The sequence below is a fragment of the Balaenoptera acutorostrata genome, chromosome 2 (genome assembly GCF_949987535.1).
Source record: "Balaenoptera acutorostrata chromosome 2, mBalAcu1.1, whole genome shotgun sequence".
NCBI classification, from domain to species: domain Eukaryota; kingdom Metazoa; phylum Chordata; class Mammalia; order Artiodactyla; family Balaenopteridae; genus Balaenoptera; species Balaenoptera acutorostrata.
Genome location: NC_080065.1, coordinates 54,569,732 through 54,582,838, shown reverse-complemented (window position 1 = coordinate 54,582,838; position 13,107 = coordinate 54,569,732). Strand labels below are relative to the sequence as shown.

Here is a 13,107-nt window from a genome sequence, read left to right as displayed (position 1 = left end):
GCAAGTAGAAAGTATACAGTAAGTGGAAGCTATTATCATTGCTGTTATCCTAGTCCTCAGCTGACATCTACTTTGACAAAAGGTGATGAATATTGTGTCCTGTTCACTGTGTGGTATTGATGTATGAGGACACGGAGACAGAGTAATAGATGGTGTTAGATTGCCTTTAGATTCCAGAAGTTGGTTATATTCATGTTCTTCAGATAGTACAAGCTTGTTCTGGTCTTGGGTCCTTTGCATTAGATACGAATGTTTATGAAGTTGTGTCCTTCTTGTCATTAAATCTCAGATTAAGTTCTACCTCCTCGGAGAGCTTTGACCATCCCTTCTAAAGTAGCCACCCAGTCATGGTCACTTTCTATTACATTACCTATTCTAATTATTGACATTGTAATTTTAGTGTTTGGGATTTTTAGAAATTTTTCCCCCTATTTCTCTGCACAAGACTATATACTCCATAAGAACAGGGATCTCCTCAGCCCTGATCGTTTCAGTCTCCCAGTACCTTACATAGGTGCTCAACAAATATTTGTTCAAAGAACAAATGCATGTTTCCACTCATAATTTGAATCATAATCTATTTTAAGATTGATTCTGCTTCATTTCTTCTAACCTAATGTTCTATTTTAGTATCAATTGCCTCATTACATTGGAAAATAAGGCTTTACTTGTGGTTTTATTCTATTTCTGTCTTTGTGTTGCTTGTTTCTTTTATTGGTGTGGGTCATTTTTTTTACATTTCTTAATAGGAGGCTGGAATACCCTGGAGTCTTTACTGCTCATATTCTGTTCTTTGTCTTAAGTTTATCCTGTATTTTGCTGGATGGATGGTGGTTCATTAATTTCTTATGAGAGCATCTTGAGCTCTCAACTCCCACTAGATTTTGACATTTCTCTCTTCTTTCCCCCCCCCCTTTTTATTTAAAAATTTATTTATTTACTTATTTATTTTTGGCTGTGTTGGGTCTTCGTTTCTGTGCGAGGGCTTTCTCTAGTTGCGGCAAGTGGGGGCCGCTCTTCATCACGGTGCGCGGGCCTCTCACCATCGCGGCCTCTCTTGTTGCGGAGCACAGGCTCCAGATGCGCAGGCTCAGCAGTTGTGGCTCACGGGCCCAGCCGCTCCGTGGCATGTGGGATCTTCCCAGACCAGGGCTCAAACCCGTGTCCCCTGCATTGGCAGGCGGATTCTCAACCACTGCACCACCAGGGAAGCCCTTCTTTCCCCTTTTGTGACTACATTTACTCCCCATTTTTTCTCTCTTTATATATCCTGGTGGCACATTGCAGGGGAAGAACCCATCTTATCTTAGGGGGAGGAAGGGAGAATGGTATACCTCAAAGGACCTGGGGACAATCTAGCTGTAAGTGATGGCAGAAGAGTGGAGCAGAGTCAGAGAAGACCCTTGAGAAAGCAAGGAGAGATGAGAATAAAGATGAAGGAGCAAGTTCACATGTGAAGGGGGGCTGCACTGGAGTGCTCTCTCTTCTCTGCTCCTTTCAGAATGGGAAGGTTGTCAAAACTGACTGACTGTGGGGAGAATGGGAGAGAGGAAAGCTGTGGTCAGAACGGCAGGATCATCCAATTCTCTTAGAAATCTGGCTTCACTTTCTGCCAACAGAGTGAATGAAACCCGTGGTCGCATTTTATCTGGTGTCAGGAAACAGGCATTAATGGTCAATATGATACATGGATTCAGTTGTGGGGAAAGACTTCCTACCTAATTAACTGTGAAGAAGTGAGAGAAACTATTTTTCACTATAAACATAGAAATTAGACTTTGTCAAGTAATGGCCCAATCTAAAACTTAAAGTGTTAAAATATGAGATTACACAATGCCTGAAATTATTCCCATCTGTCATCTTCTCCACAGTTTTTCAGAACCACACTCTGCATGGTATATTCCAATAGCCTTTATTAAATGTGGATTTTTACCTCATATTACCATAATTTACTTTAATTTTGTTGGCCATGAAATAAGACGATCATCTTAGTACTGTTTGTCTTCATTTTTTTGGGCAATAGCATGATCTTATAAAGTATAAAAGATTTCCAAGTAGATTGTACCAATCAGACTTATGAGACAGCAAAAATTCAGAAACATGGTGCATGCAAAACGCATGAAGGTCCACTGAAGATGTTGTTAAGGACAAAGGATACTTATAATTTGCTTAATTGGGAGAGAAGGACAATCTTCATTATTAAATTCAAGCTTTCTGCAGAAAATGAGATTTAAAATGATTTGAGGCTTATTTTTCCCAGAAACAAACCATACTCCTCGCCCCTGCGGTAACCTTGTGTGACCTTTTTCTTCAAAGAGTAAACACATGACTACTCAATACAATAGTAAAACTAAATGTGATATTCAATACTTTCTGGACTTACGGTGGCAGTCAGGGAGGTAATTAGAAATAAAAATAAATTAAGGGGCTTCCCGGGTGGCGTAGTGGTTAAGAATCTGCCTGCCAATGCAGGGGACACAGGTTCAAGCCCTGGTTTGGGAAGATCCCACATGCCACGGAGCAAGTAAGCTCATGCGCCACAACTACTGAGCCTGCTCTCTAGAGCCTGCATGCCACAACTACTGAGCCCGTGAGCCACAACTACTGAAGCCCGTGTGCCTAGAGCCCGTGCTCTGCAACAAGAGAAGCCACTGCAATGAGAAGTCCATGCACTGTAACGAAGAGTAGTGCCCGCTCGCTGCATCTAGAGCAAGCCCACATGCAGCAACAAAGACCCAATGTAGCCAAAAATAAATAAATAAAATAAATAAATTAAAAAAATAAAAGTACAGATAATTGTGAAACAATTTGTCTTCAGAATCTAATCACAACAAAAAATTGACCAGAGACTCTCATATAGAGCCCAAATAATGACTCAATTACAATTCCTTTTTTTCCTTGATAGAAGACAAAGAGTAAAGAAGAATTGGCCAAGCTGTAATAAGAAATTAGGAGGGAGAAAAAAATTAATTAACCTAAAAGTTATCAAAATACCAATTTTTACCATAGCATTAAAAGAAACATACCAGAAAGAAATTCTAAGCAGAAAGAGATTTTGAGTGTTATAGACTAGAATGGGAATCACCATACCCCTAAGACTCTGAGGACTATACTCATCCCTCAGTATCTGTATGTGTGTGTGGGGGAATGGGATGTTGGTTCTAAGACTTGCCATGGACATCAAAATCCATGGATGCTCAAGTCCCATAGTCGGCCCTCTGTATCCGTGGTTCCATATCTGTGGATTCAAACAGCAATAGATTGTAAGCATAGTACGTGATCTGCGGTTGGTTGAATCCGTGAGGGCCAACTCTATTTGATTTCTTGAAGGGACTGAGTGAGCTCATCTAGACAGGACCCCTCCTAGCCCAAGGCCACACTAGAGATACCACTGTTTGGATAAAGAGTATATTATCTGGCATCTTAATTCTTGGTAGACAGACTTCTGTCTAGTGGTGATAAAGAATAAAGCATACAACAAAGTTGAAAGTATGTACTTAGATGAGTAAGAATAGCCAGGTAAGGGCTTGAAAGTTTCCATTATTATACATATGATGGGGTGATTTCCTTTTGTTTCAAAGGTAGCAAAACAGTTATCCATCTTCACTGTGTTTCAGAATCACCTGGAGCGCCCTCAGATTCTGATTCAGTGGGTCCTGGACAGGATTCATGAGGCTCCATGTTTATCCAGCACCCTGGATAATTTTGAAGCACATTTTCTAAGGATTTACACTTTAAGTAGTAATGATTTTAGAAGAATCAAATAGAAATCCAACTGGAGACTTAATCCTACAATGGGGAGAAATCAAAGATTCCATCAGGTATATTCTTTTTAGAGTCATACTTAGAGGGTTAGGTGCTAGAGCAGGGAGCAGGGGTTTATTATTTTTAAAGGAAGAGGCAGGGAAGGATAGGGATCAGAGACGGACAGTGAAGATAGGAGGCAGTGCAGACCACATGAGCTGATCAGTTAAGAGATGATGTGTTTTTTATTTGTGTGGTCAAGACCAAATACAATAAGGAAGAACCTGGATGAGGGAATACCTTTTACTTTTAAGCAGAGAGCTAGCAGAGATGAGTCTTCCTTTCAAAAGTCATTTGTGAGAAGACAAAAAGTAGGAGTGGATGGCAGGGAGACCAGGTGAAAAACCAAGGAGTTAGAGTGAGACAGGGAGTGCGGGTCACATGGTGTTATGGACAATCATCAAGGGCGATTTCGGGGGCAACATGGGCATGAAATACTGCAAGCACAGCCGATGCAGACCTGGGGAAAAAATGACCCATACCCAATCTAGTCAACCATGATTAGAAAGAATGCAAATACTACTCAGTGTGTGTGTTTATGTGTGAATGCACGTGTGCGTGTGGGGGGGTGATGGTGGCGGTGTATGAGAACAGAGAGGACAAACAAAGACATTGGGCCAATGACAACTGTTTGGGTCATCAGTGTGTCTGAGTATTCAATTTTCTGATCAGGACTCCTGAGTGTCAAGGGGATAATCTCTCCAAACATGAAGTAAAGGTGGAAACCCGTGAAAATTCAGCCTTTAGAAGGAAAAAGAAAAAGATAATATTCATGTATCGAGAAAATAATCTCTCTTTGGAGCAGCGTAGCATAATCTTATTTTTAGTTCTGCCTTGTGCATACATATGTGTGTATGCAAGGTTTGATTTTTACAGGTACTTTATCATGTCATCTAGTTCCTCTCAAATTGCATGCTCATTTGATTTCATATCTCTTCTTCAGCTGCTTCTTCACCTGAAAGATCTTTCTTTTTCCTTCCCTATCTGAACCCTATCCTCACAACCTAGCTCAAGTCCCATCCTTTCTAAAAGATTTTCCCTGATTATTACAGTTTACTGACCTTGTCTATCTCTGAATTTAAATCATAGACAAAGATTACCTTCTGTGCATCCCTCTATTTCTTGATCTCAAGCACAAAATGTTTGCATTCAGGAGGCTCCCAAAAATTATTGTTCAATGAATTAGCAAAGAAAATATAGATTGAATCCTGCAGCAGTGACAGAAACTTTTGGCTTCCTCCCCAGCATCCATTCCATTCCACACTGTCCCTTTATGCAATAGCCACTGGTTGGGTGGGGTTGACTCCTCTCCTAGCTCCAGGAATGGGCCTTGATTGCCTAAACCAATCAGTTTAATTCCATCCCCTTGGCTACCGTGATTGGTTCAAGTGTAGACATGTGGTCTGACCTGGTCCAGTTAGAACGAAGCTCAGGACATTTGCTAGTCTATAATGGGAGAAATTCTCTCTGTATGCATATGTGATGACTGAAACTGTTGGAATCAGTTTGCAAGTGTGGGGGAAGGGCAGCTTGAGGGTAAAGTCAACCCCCCACCTCCCCGAGAAGGCAGAACATCACTCAGAATGGGAATCAGAAGTCTGATCAAGCCATGCTGAAGCCACTGCTGCCTCTAGAGGTTTCATTCATTTAAGCCAATATAGTCTCTTTATAGTTTAAACCAGGGAATGAGATTTTGTTTGTTGAGTTCCCCCTATTTTTAAATCTTTGGGACACAACTTGTAATTTGTCGTCTTGCAACCAAATACATTTAGGGAAATAGCAGCAATCTTGGATAGCATTTACTACCCTAGTTAAGATCATTATATATTTTTGCTGCCCATGCTGATTCTAGCCAAAGTCATGTTCACATGTGGTAAAATAATAAATTTGAGAATTGTTTCTACCACAATTCCTATTCAAGATGATCAATGTTCTTATGTACTTTGATAGTACTGATATAAACTTCTTTTATTCATTTATATCAAACATTTCCTGAACATTTATATCCATTCCAATTGTGTGTAGATAGACAAATGGTACACATAGGCCTTTGCAAAAGATGAGGTTTTGTTTAACATTTCTCAGTGTTTATGGCAACATATTAAACGAAGATACCTTTTCGATGAAATTGAAGAGACCCCAGCAGACACATGGATTTTAGCATCTCTGTTGTGTACATTTCTAAGCAGCATTGCAGCTGGATGTAGAGCCGACAGATTTCTGGATGGATCTCACCATCTTCTGGGCTGCAACAGAATGAAAGAGAAAAGCTGTGGACAGTCTCAAGATTTCACTCATCAGCCATTTGTCTCAGCTCTGAGAGGAGAAAATGCCCACTAAAGATTTCTAAAGCCTTGGGTCTAAAATATAGGACTTCTTGCTTTCAAACCAATAACCAAGGTCACAGTTCTTACATAAGTGTCTTTCTGAATAACAGCTCGTAATATTTTTCCCCTTCAGCAGCAGATTTTTGCTAGGAGCTTAAAATCATAAATGTTTTAAGTAATTGAAAATATCAGACATTTTCAATTTAACTGTTGGAACAAACTTCCAAAATATATTTAAACCATAAGACTATCCTAGCTTGCAAGAAGAGATTAAAAACTCTTATTTTTAGAGAAACTAACGAAGAGCTATTCAGTTACCAGTTAGAAGATAGCTCTTTAATATTAAGGCCCTAGCATAATATGATTAGAGAGCCAAGATACAAATTATTTTTATCAGTCTTTTGTCTCAGTCTAAAGGACATCCTTTATTGTTTGCTATGGTTAATTTATCAAAGGCTAAGTGTTTTTAGTGAATAAATGAAAAATTTATGAAAAAAGAAAAGTAATAAAATTCTAATAATTTTGCTTAACAACCTAAGCCTAAATAAATACTGAATTTATGCTCTAAAATTTATTATAAAGTACTTGAGCCTTTCTCTATTAACTGTGGTAAAGCAAACAAATGTGAATATGATAAAACATGGAGTGATCACTTTTTAAGAGGAGAGAAATTAGTTGTTGATAGAACACTTTATTTTAGATGCAGGTAAAATAGCATGTATTGAATAAAGCGAACTAAACAAAAGGGATACAATTTGGAGATAGATTAGAAATGGAAGAAGTCTAAAAGGGAACTCTGTCAAATGTCCTAATGTGTTATCTTTATTTTTATCTCCATTCATTTAAAATGCAATGAAATCTGACTAAACAATGCAGCATTTGGATTTGATTCCTTTGTAAAGTGGTCAGTGGCAAAATGTCAGGGGCTATTATCAGAAAAAAAATGGTGGCTTCATTTTTATTTAAGTTCTGGAATCACACTGTAAAGAATTTGTATTTACATAGCACTTTACAATGATAATAAGTTTACATTTTGAATACTTATTTAGTAGATGAGCCAGGATTATTCAACTATATGGCTTATATAACACAGGAAAATGCAGAATTCTTTGCCTGAGTATGAGTGATGCCTGCAAAGTTATTCTATGTCTTTCCTGTGTCAGAACAAAGGAACTCAAAAGAATTTATATGCAAATTTTGGCTTTATCTGAAAAATAAGAGCCTACATTACTTTCTCATTTGTGTCTCATGGGTCCAGCCCTAGGCCAACGCTGGAATCAAGTATATCTTTGGCGAAAGTCCCAGATTTTCTTGCAGAGCTTCTTCCCCCAGGTGCTTTCCACCCTCAAGCTCTCCTCCTGCTCCCTGGAATTCTCCCCATCGCTCTGCCACACACACACAACGCCTCATTATTTCCTATCATCTTCAGCCTTTCAAAATGTCTTTGTGTCTGTCCCCTCCCCTCTCCTCATGGCCCTGCTAGACTCTGAAGGAATAATGGGCATCAGTGGTTCATATAATAAGAAGTGATCCTGGTATATTACCTGCTAATACATTGATTTTGATAGAAAAATCTGAAGGCAATGTCTTATCCCAAAGACAGGCTAGCGGGAAAATATTTTAAAGCAGGCAGGTCTTTTCTGTGCTGCTTCATCGTCTCCATCATAGCTGCTTATTTTCACCTACGTATAACGTTGGCCCTAGTGGCTCATATGCAGATTAAAAAAAAACTATAAAGAATCTGTGGTATGTATTGTACATTTGATGAATGGGACAATTAGCCAGTACAGTATCGTTCCAAACCATGGAGTATTCTTATTTTCAGAAGTATAAAATATGTGTTTTGTGGCTTAGTTCCAAAAATATGCAAACTTCATATATATATGACATTTTATGTAATTTAAACAAATGATTACTGTATTAACAAATCTTTACAGCCAATATATTATTTTACAGCTGGACTGTGAGAGACAAAGCAATGTATTAAGTGCTTTTGAAAAAAGGCATGTCAGAACAGAGATTAAAATGCCTAACTCCTATCATTTCCTTGGGTGCCAGCTTCTTAATGCCTCTGTAACCAATGGAGATTCTCTAAACTGTGGAACCATTTTGCCCTTCTTACATGTTATGGGAGGAAACTGAATGGATGCCGCCAAATCAGCCTAACAAAAATTAATTGATGCTAAAGTTGCGTTATAAATTTTCTGGCTAAAAAATTCTTACATATGCTCATATATTATCCTTTAACATCTTGGAAAATTGAAGTATAGAGAAAGAAAGAAACTAGTCAAAGAGCAGTGGACAAGTTATCTTTTGTGTTAGTGTTTCCCAAGGCCTTGACTAGGCTACATTAGCCTCAGGTCTTGTACAATTTATTTCTCCCACTTTAAGAGCTCTAAGCTGTATTACTGCTACTGATTACTAAAAGTTCATTCAAAGAAAAATTGCTGAATGGGTTATAATACATCTAATATCATGATCAGTGGGCTGAAATACATTTTTGAGAAGAATTAAGAGCATTTAGGTTATTTTTGTAACAAGTGAGCAAGAGTCAGAGCCTGGAGAATGGAGGAAAGTCAAGAAAACAGCGACGTGGAAACTTGAAACTTCCTAGGGATAAGTTATAAGGCCTAGGGGAGATTTCACATTGAAACAAAATTAGGCCTACATACTTACTCCAGGAACTGAAGCAACTTAACTTAGAGGCAACTTTACCATGTGTGACTGATGCTTAGTCTAAAATGATTTACTCTTATTAATCCAGTTGAGGTCTATGAGAGTCACCCTGAGGTGATGCTCATTTAATTCAGTGAAAGAAATTTCATAAGTTAGTGACTTAGGTGTGATTATTTATTTATTTTTCTGTTAAGCAGAAGTCAGGAGCTAACCTGATCATTTTGATTAATTTGAAAGCCTAAGTATTAATAGAAAAACACCCTAAAAATTAACTTCGACAATATTTCAGTGATTTAGAGCTCAAGTTGAATCCAAAAACTTTTAAAATAACTGCCAAGTTATGAACCTTTCAATCAACTCTTTAAGGATGAGAAACAGGATTTAATGTCTTAATATTAGGACTTAAGAGACCTGCACTGGTGTAGTAATAGGGGGACATGAACACAGACATTGCCTAAGTCACTCCTTGATAATGGAAATGCTCTCTAATGTGAATATTCTTATTTTGTAATTCAAAAGTAATAAGATGAACACCCACCAGAATGACTAAAATTAAAAAGACTGACAATGCCAAATGATGATGATATGGAACAACATCTCGTACATTGTTGGTAGGAGTTAAAATGGTACAACGCCTTTGAAAAAAGTTCTGGAAGTTTCTTATAAAACTAAACATATACCTCCCTATGACCTGGCAATTCCACTTCCAGGTATTTACCTAAAAGAAATGAAAATCTATTCATAAAAAGATCTTTTTAAGAGTGTTCATAGTAGTTTTATTTAGAATAACTAAAAACTAGAAATAGCCTGGGTGTCTGTCAAGAGGAAAGTGGATAAAGAAACTAGAATATCATACATCAACTATACTTCAATTAAAAAAAAAAGAAACTAGAATATTCCTACAATAGGATAATACTCAATAATTAAAAGGAGTAAACTCCTTATACACAAAACAATACTGGTAAATCTCAAACATATAATCTTGAGTGAGAAGATCCTTATACAAAAGAGTAAATACTGTATGACTCCATTTATATGAAGTTCTAGAACAGATAAAACTAATCCATGGTGATAAATATTAGAACAGTGGTGGAGAGAGTATCGACTGGGAAGGGGCATGAGAAGGAACTTTCTAGTGTGAGGGTAGTATTCCATATCTAGATAAAAGTTTGAGTTACCTGGGTGGACACATTTGGCAAAACTTATTGAACAGTACACTTGAGATTTGTGCATTGGATTATATGCAAATTTCATTTTTTTTATAAAAGAACCATAGGCAGTGATATTTCATAAAGGAAAGTACAGATGAGTTCACAGTTTGTCCCGAAGCTTTTGCAACATGTACCTGGAAAGTATTACTTAAGTGTAAAGAAAGAAAGAGAAAATTGTAGTCAGAGAGATTTTCAGTATATTACAAAACACTTATTCCTTAATTTTGTATTAAGATGTTTTAAAGCATGTTTCACATGGAAGTTGTTGTTAAGATGACTTTAAATTAAGTTATAAGCACTTTTCTTTTAAATATAGTATTTTCTCTCCTTTATCCTTTTCAACCCTTTCAACTGAGGCATAATAAATAAATGAAATTAAAAAAAAAGAACCATAGGCAAATATTGAACTCCACTTAAAGATAAACATGCTGAACTGTTTAGGTGTAAAGTTTCCTGATGTCTGCAACTTCAGAAAAATAATACAGATTGCGGAGGGATAGAGGGATGAACATACAGATAGATATGTGGTAAAGCAAGTATAACTTGGCATAAATTGAACAAAACAACTGCTTTATGACTAGTAAAGGTCAAGTTCAGGGGTTAGCCTACTGGGGATTTTGGTTATGAAATGCCTTGGCCCTGCATCTGTCCGCTCTTTTGCCAAGCTTGCCAGACTTGGTGTTTTGTGCAGCTGCTAATAGCTTCTTAAAAACCAGCAAAATGTTTTTTATTTTGAAAGTCTGTCCCTAATGCAGTGGTTTATATATTTAGATGAAGGCAGAAAGACATAATAAAAGGAAAATGGGTTCCGGAGTCAGAAAACTTAGCTCTAAATATAGACTTTGCTGTGTAGAATTGTGATTGTAGGAGAACCACTTTAAGTTCTCCAAGACTCAGTTTCCTCAGCTGTGAAATAGGCATAACAACTATTCAAGACCAAAGTACCTAAAGGTTGGTGCAAGAATCAAATGAGATCATGTATGGGAAAACAAGTAAAAACTGTGAAGGATTGTTAGAAGTTGGCTGCAATCCATCTAAATACATCAAAGTTGTGTATAATCTTATACACAAGCCTTATGGTTGTGTATAATCTTTAGTATTAAAACTTCTCTGCCATTCTAAAACATTATTTGTTTACAGCTACCATATATGGAGCTGAAGGAGACTTTGGTTAAATAAACATACCCTTAGGCTGAGAAAGAAAGGTGTGACCCCATTGACAACCACTCAGCATTTCACAGACTTTGGTGATGACAGATAAACACTTGGGGGTTGTCAGCTAGCAGAGATGGAAACCAGAACTCCTGTTGCAGCAAATATATCCAAGTCGTTCTTCTCAGAACCACCTCTGTTGTTGGCTGTTAAGCCAAATGGCAAGGAAAGACTCAGGGAACCAAATGGGATGAGGGAAAGGGATGATATTCTTTGCTTTATTTTTCAGAGCAAATAGCTAGGGAGGAAAGGGATTAACTGACCTACCCTAGGATAGTGATCTCCGGGATATCTCTTCAAATACCCCCAGTGGTTTCCTCTCAGATAGATTCCACTTATACAAGGATATATCCTAATTCTGTGCCAAATCCAGTGAAGGCTTCAGAGCCCAGCCTTCATACGCTTTCATGAAGGAGATTTCTCAAGGAGGCTCCATGAGTTTACACAATCAGTGAATAGTCAGAGGGCAGAGAGGGCACAAGTGTGTGTGTCTGTGTGTGCATGTGCATGTGTGAGACCCAGTTATTAGTTTAGGTTTCAAATTCTTAAATGTAATTACAGGGTCTATGCAAGTTCATAAACACAGAACAGATGGCAGGTACCTACTAAATGACTATACTCTTTCATACCAAAATAAGCCCTGCAATAGAAAGAGGAGCCCAGTTAAGCAGAAGAACAGAAACAAGATATTTTTCAAGGTATCTTTATATAATAATAGTTGACGCTCTCTTTTGTCTCCAATTTTCTCATAATCTTCCTTTTAGTGAATTTTTATGAAACTTGTGTTTTAAGTGGCAACCTCCTGTATTTTCTTGATAGAGAGTCATAGCAAGTTTGGTTCCCCCAGGAGCCTTTGAAGAAGTAATTGCAGTAATCCCCTCACTTCACCGCATGTCAGTTTCATGGGAACATATGGCTTGGTGACTTTCCTGGCCACTGAACACGAGTCTGGATCAAACTCTGCCCTGGTGCTCTTCGGGTTCAGTCAGAAATGAAACTTGACTTTTAACAGCAGAGTAAAACCTGTAGTGCAACAGAATTATCTTTTGGTAGCTACTTTGCATACCTTTTGCAAAGCAACAGGCCTCAGAGGGGCTGCACCTTTTATGATTTAGGGCTGTATTCTGGTCTTCATCTCCCTGTTGTTTCGGTTTGCCCTCTGGCAGGACCTTTGACATTTCCCCATGACCCAGTTGAGAGGTTGATAAATAATGGGTAGCATTACCAAGCACCTTGTTCATTTTTTTTCCTATTTAAAGAGTAAAACCTATATTTAAACATATTCAAACACTTTCAAAAAATCAATAGCCATCAGTTTCCTGACATTGTGATACTTACAATGAAATAAGACTGAAAATATTACTATTGAATTGTAAATCATCTTTTATTCATCTTAAATGTTACTGTTTAAGGCATTACTGAGGAGAGCTGGGAGTAGGTGATGACCTTTGTGATGCCTTTTTGGGCATATCCCAGGGCATCTGAGGTTGAAGGAGTTAATGGGCTGAACATCATAACATTTTTTTCTTGATACCTGTAACTCATGCTTATTGATCAGGAGAAAACTAACATTTACAAGGCACTATTCCTTCCATTTCCAGAATAAAATATCTTATTCTGTCTTGGCTTCTTCTCCCACCCTTCCATTCTTTTTGGCTTGAGAGTCTTTTGGCCTTTCCATTTTTCCCTCTGATTTTCTCAATGTTTTTCTCTTTATGGTCTCTGGTTGGGACTTATGTGGGGTCTGCAAACAGCTCTTTAAGCCTTGGCTCTCCAGGTCTTGTGATTCTTACAGCTAGCAGACGGGAGCCTGTGGCTGGTGGAGTCTGAGTCTTAGATTCTTGAATCTTTGCTGAGATGACAGTCAGCACCATGGG

At 37.9% G+C, this 13,107-nt stretch overlaps 1 protein-coding gene across 2 annotated transcripts in view; it reads right to left on the bottom strand.

Moving 5' to 3' along the window:
* Window positions 1-13,107, bottom strand: part of RGS7BP (regulator of G protein signaling 7 binding protein) — a 123,619-nt gene that overhangs the window by 40,179 nt on the left and 70,333 nt on the right. For both annotated transcript variants that reach the window (XM_007176040.3, XM_057541726.1), the window contains exon 3: window positions 5,920-6,050. In XM_007176040.3, the coding sequence (XP_007176102.1) occupies window positions 5,920-6,050 (131 nt within the window). The remainder of the gene's footprint in view (window positions 1-5,919; window positions 6,051-13,107) is intronic.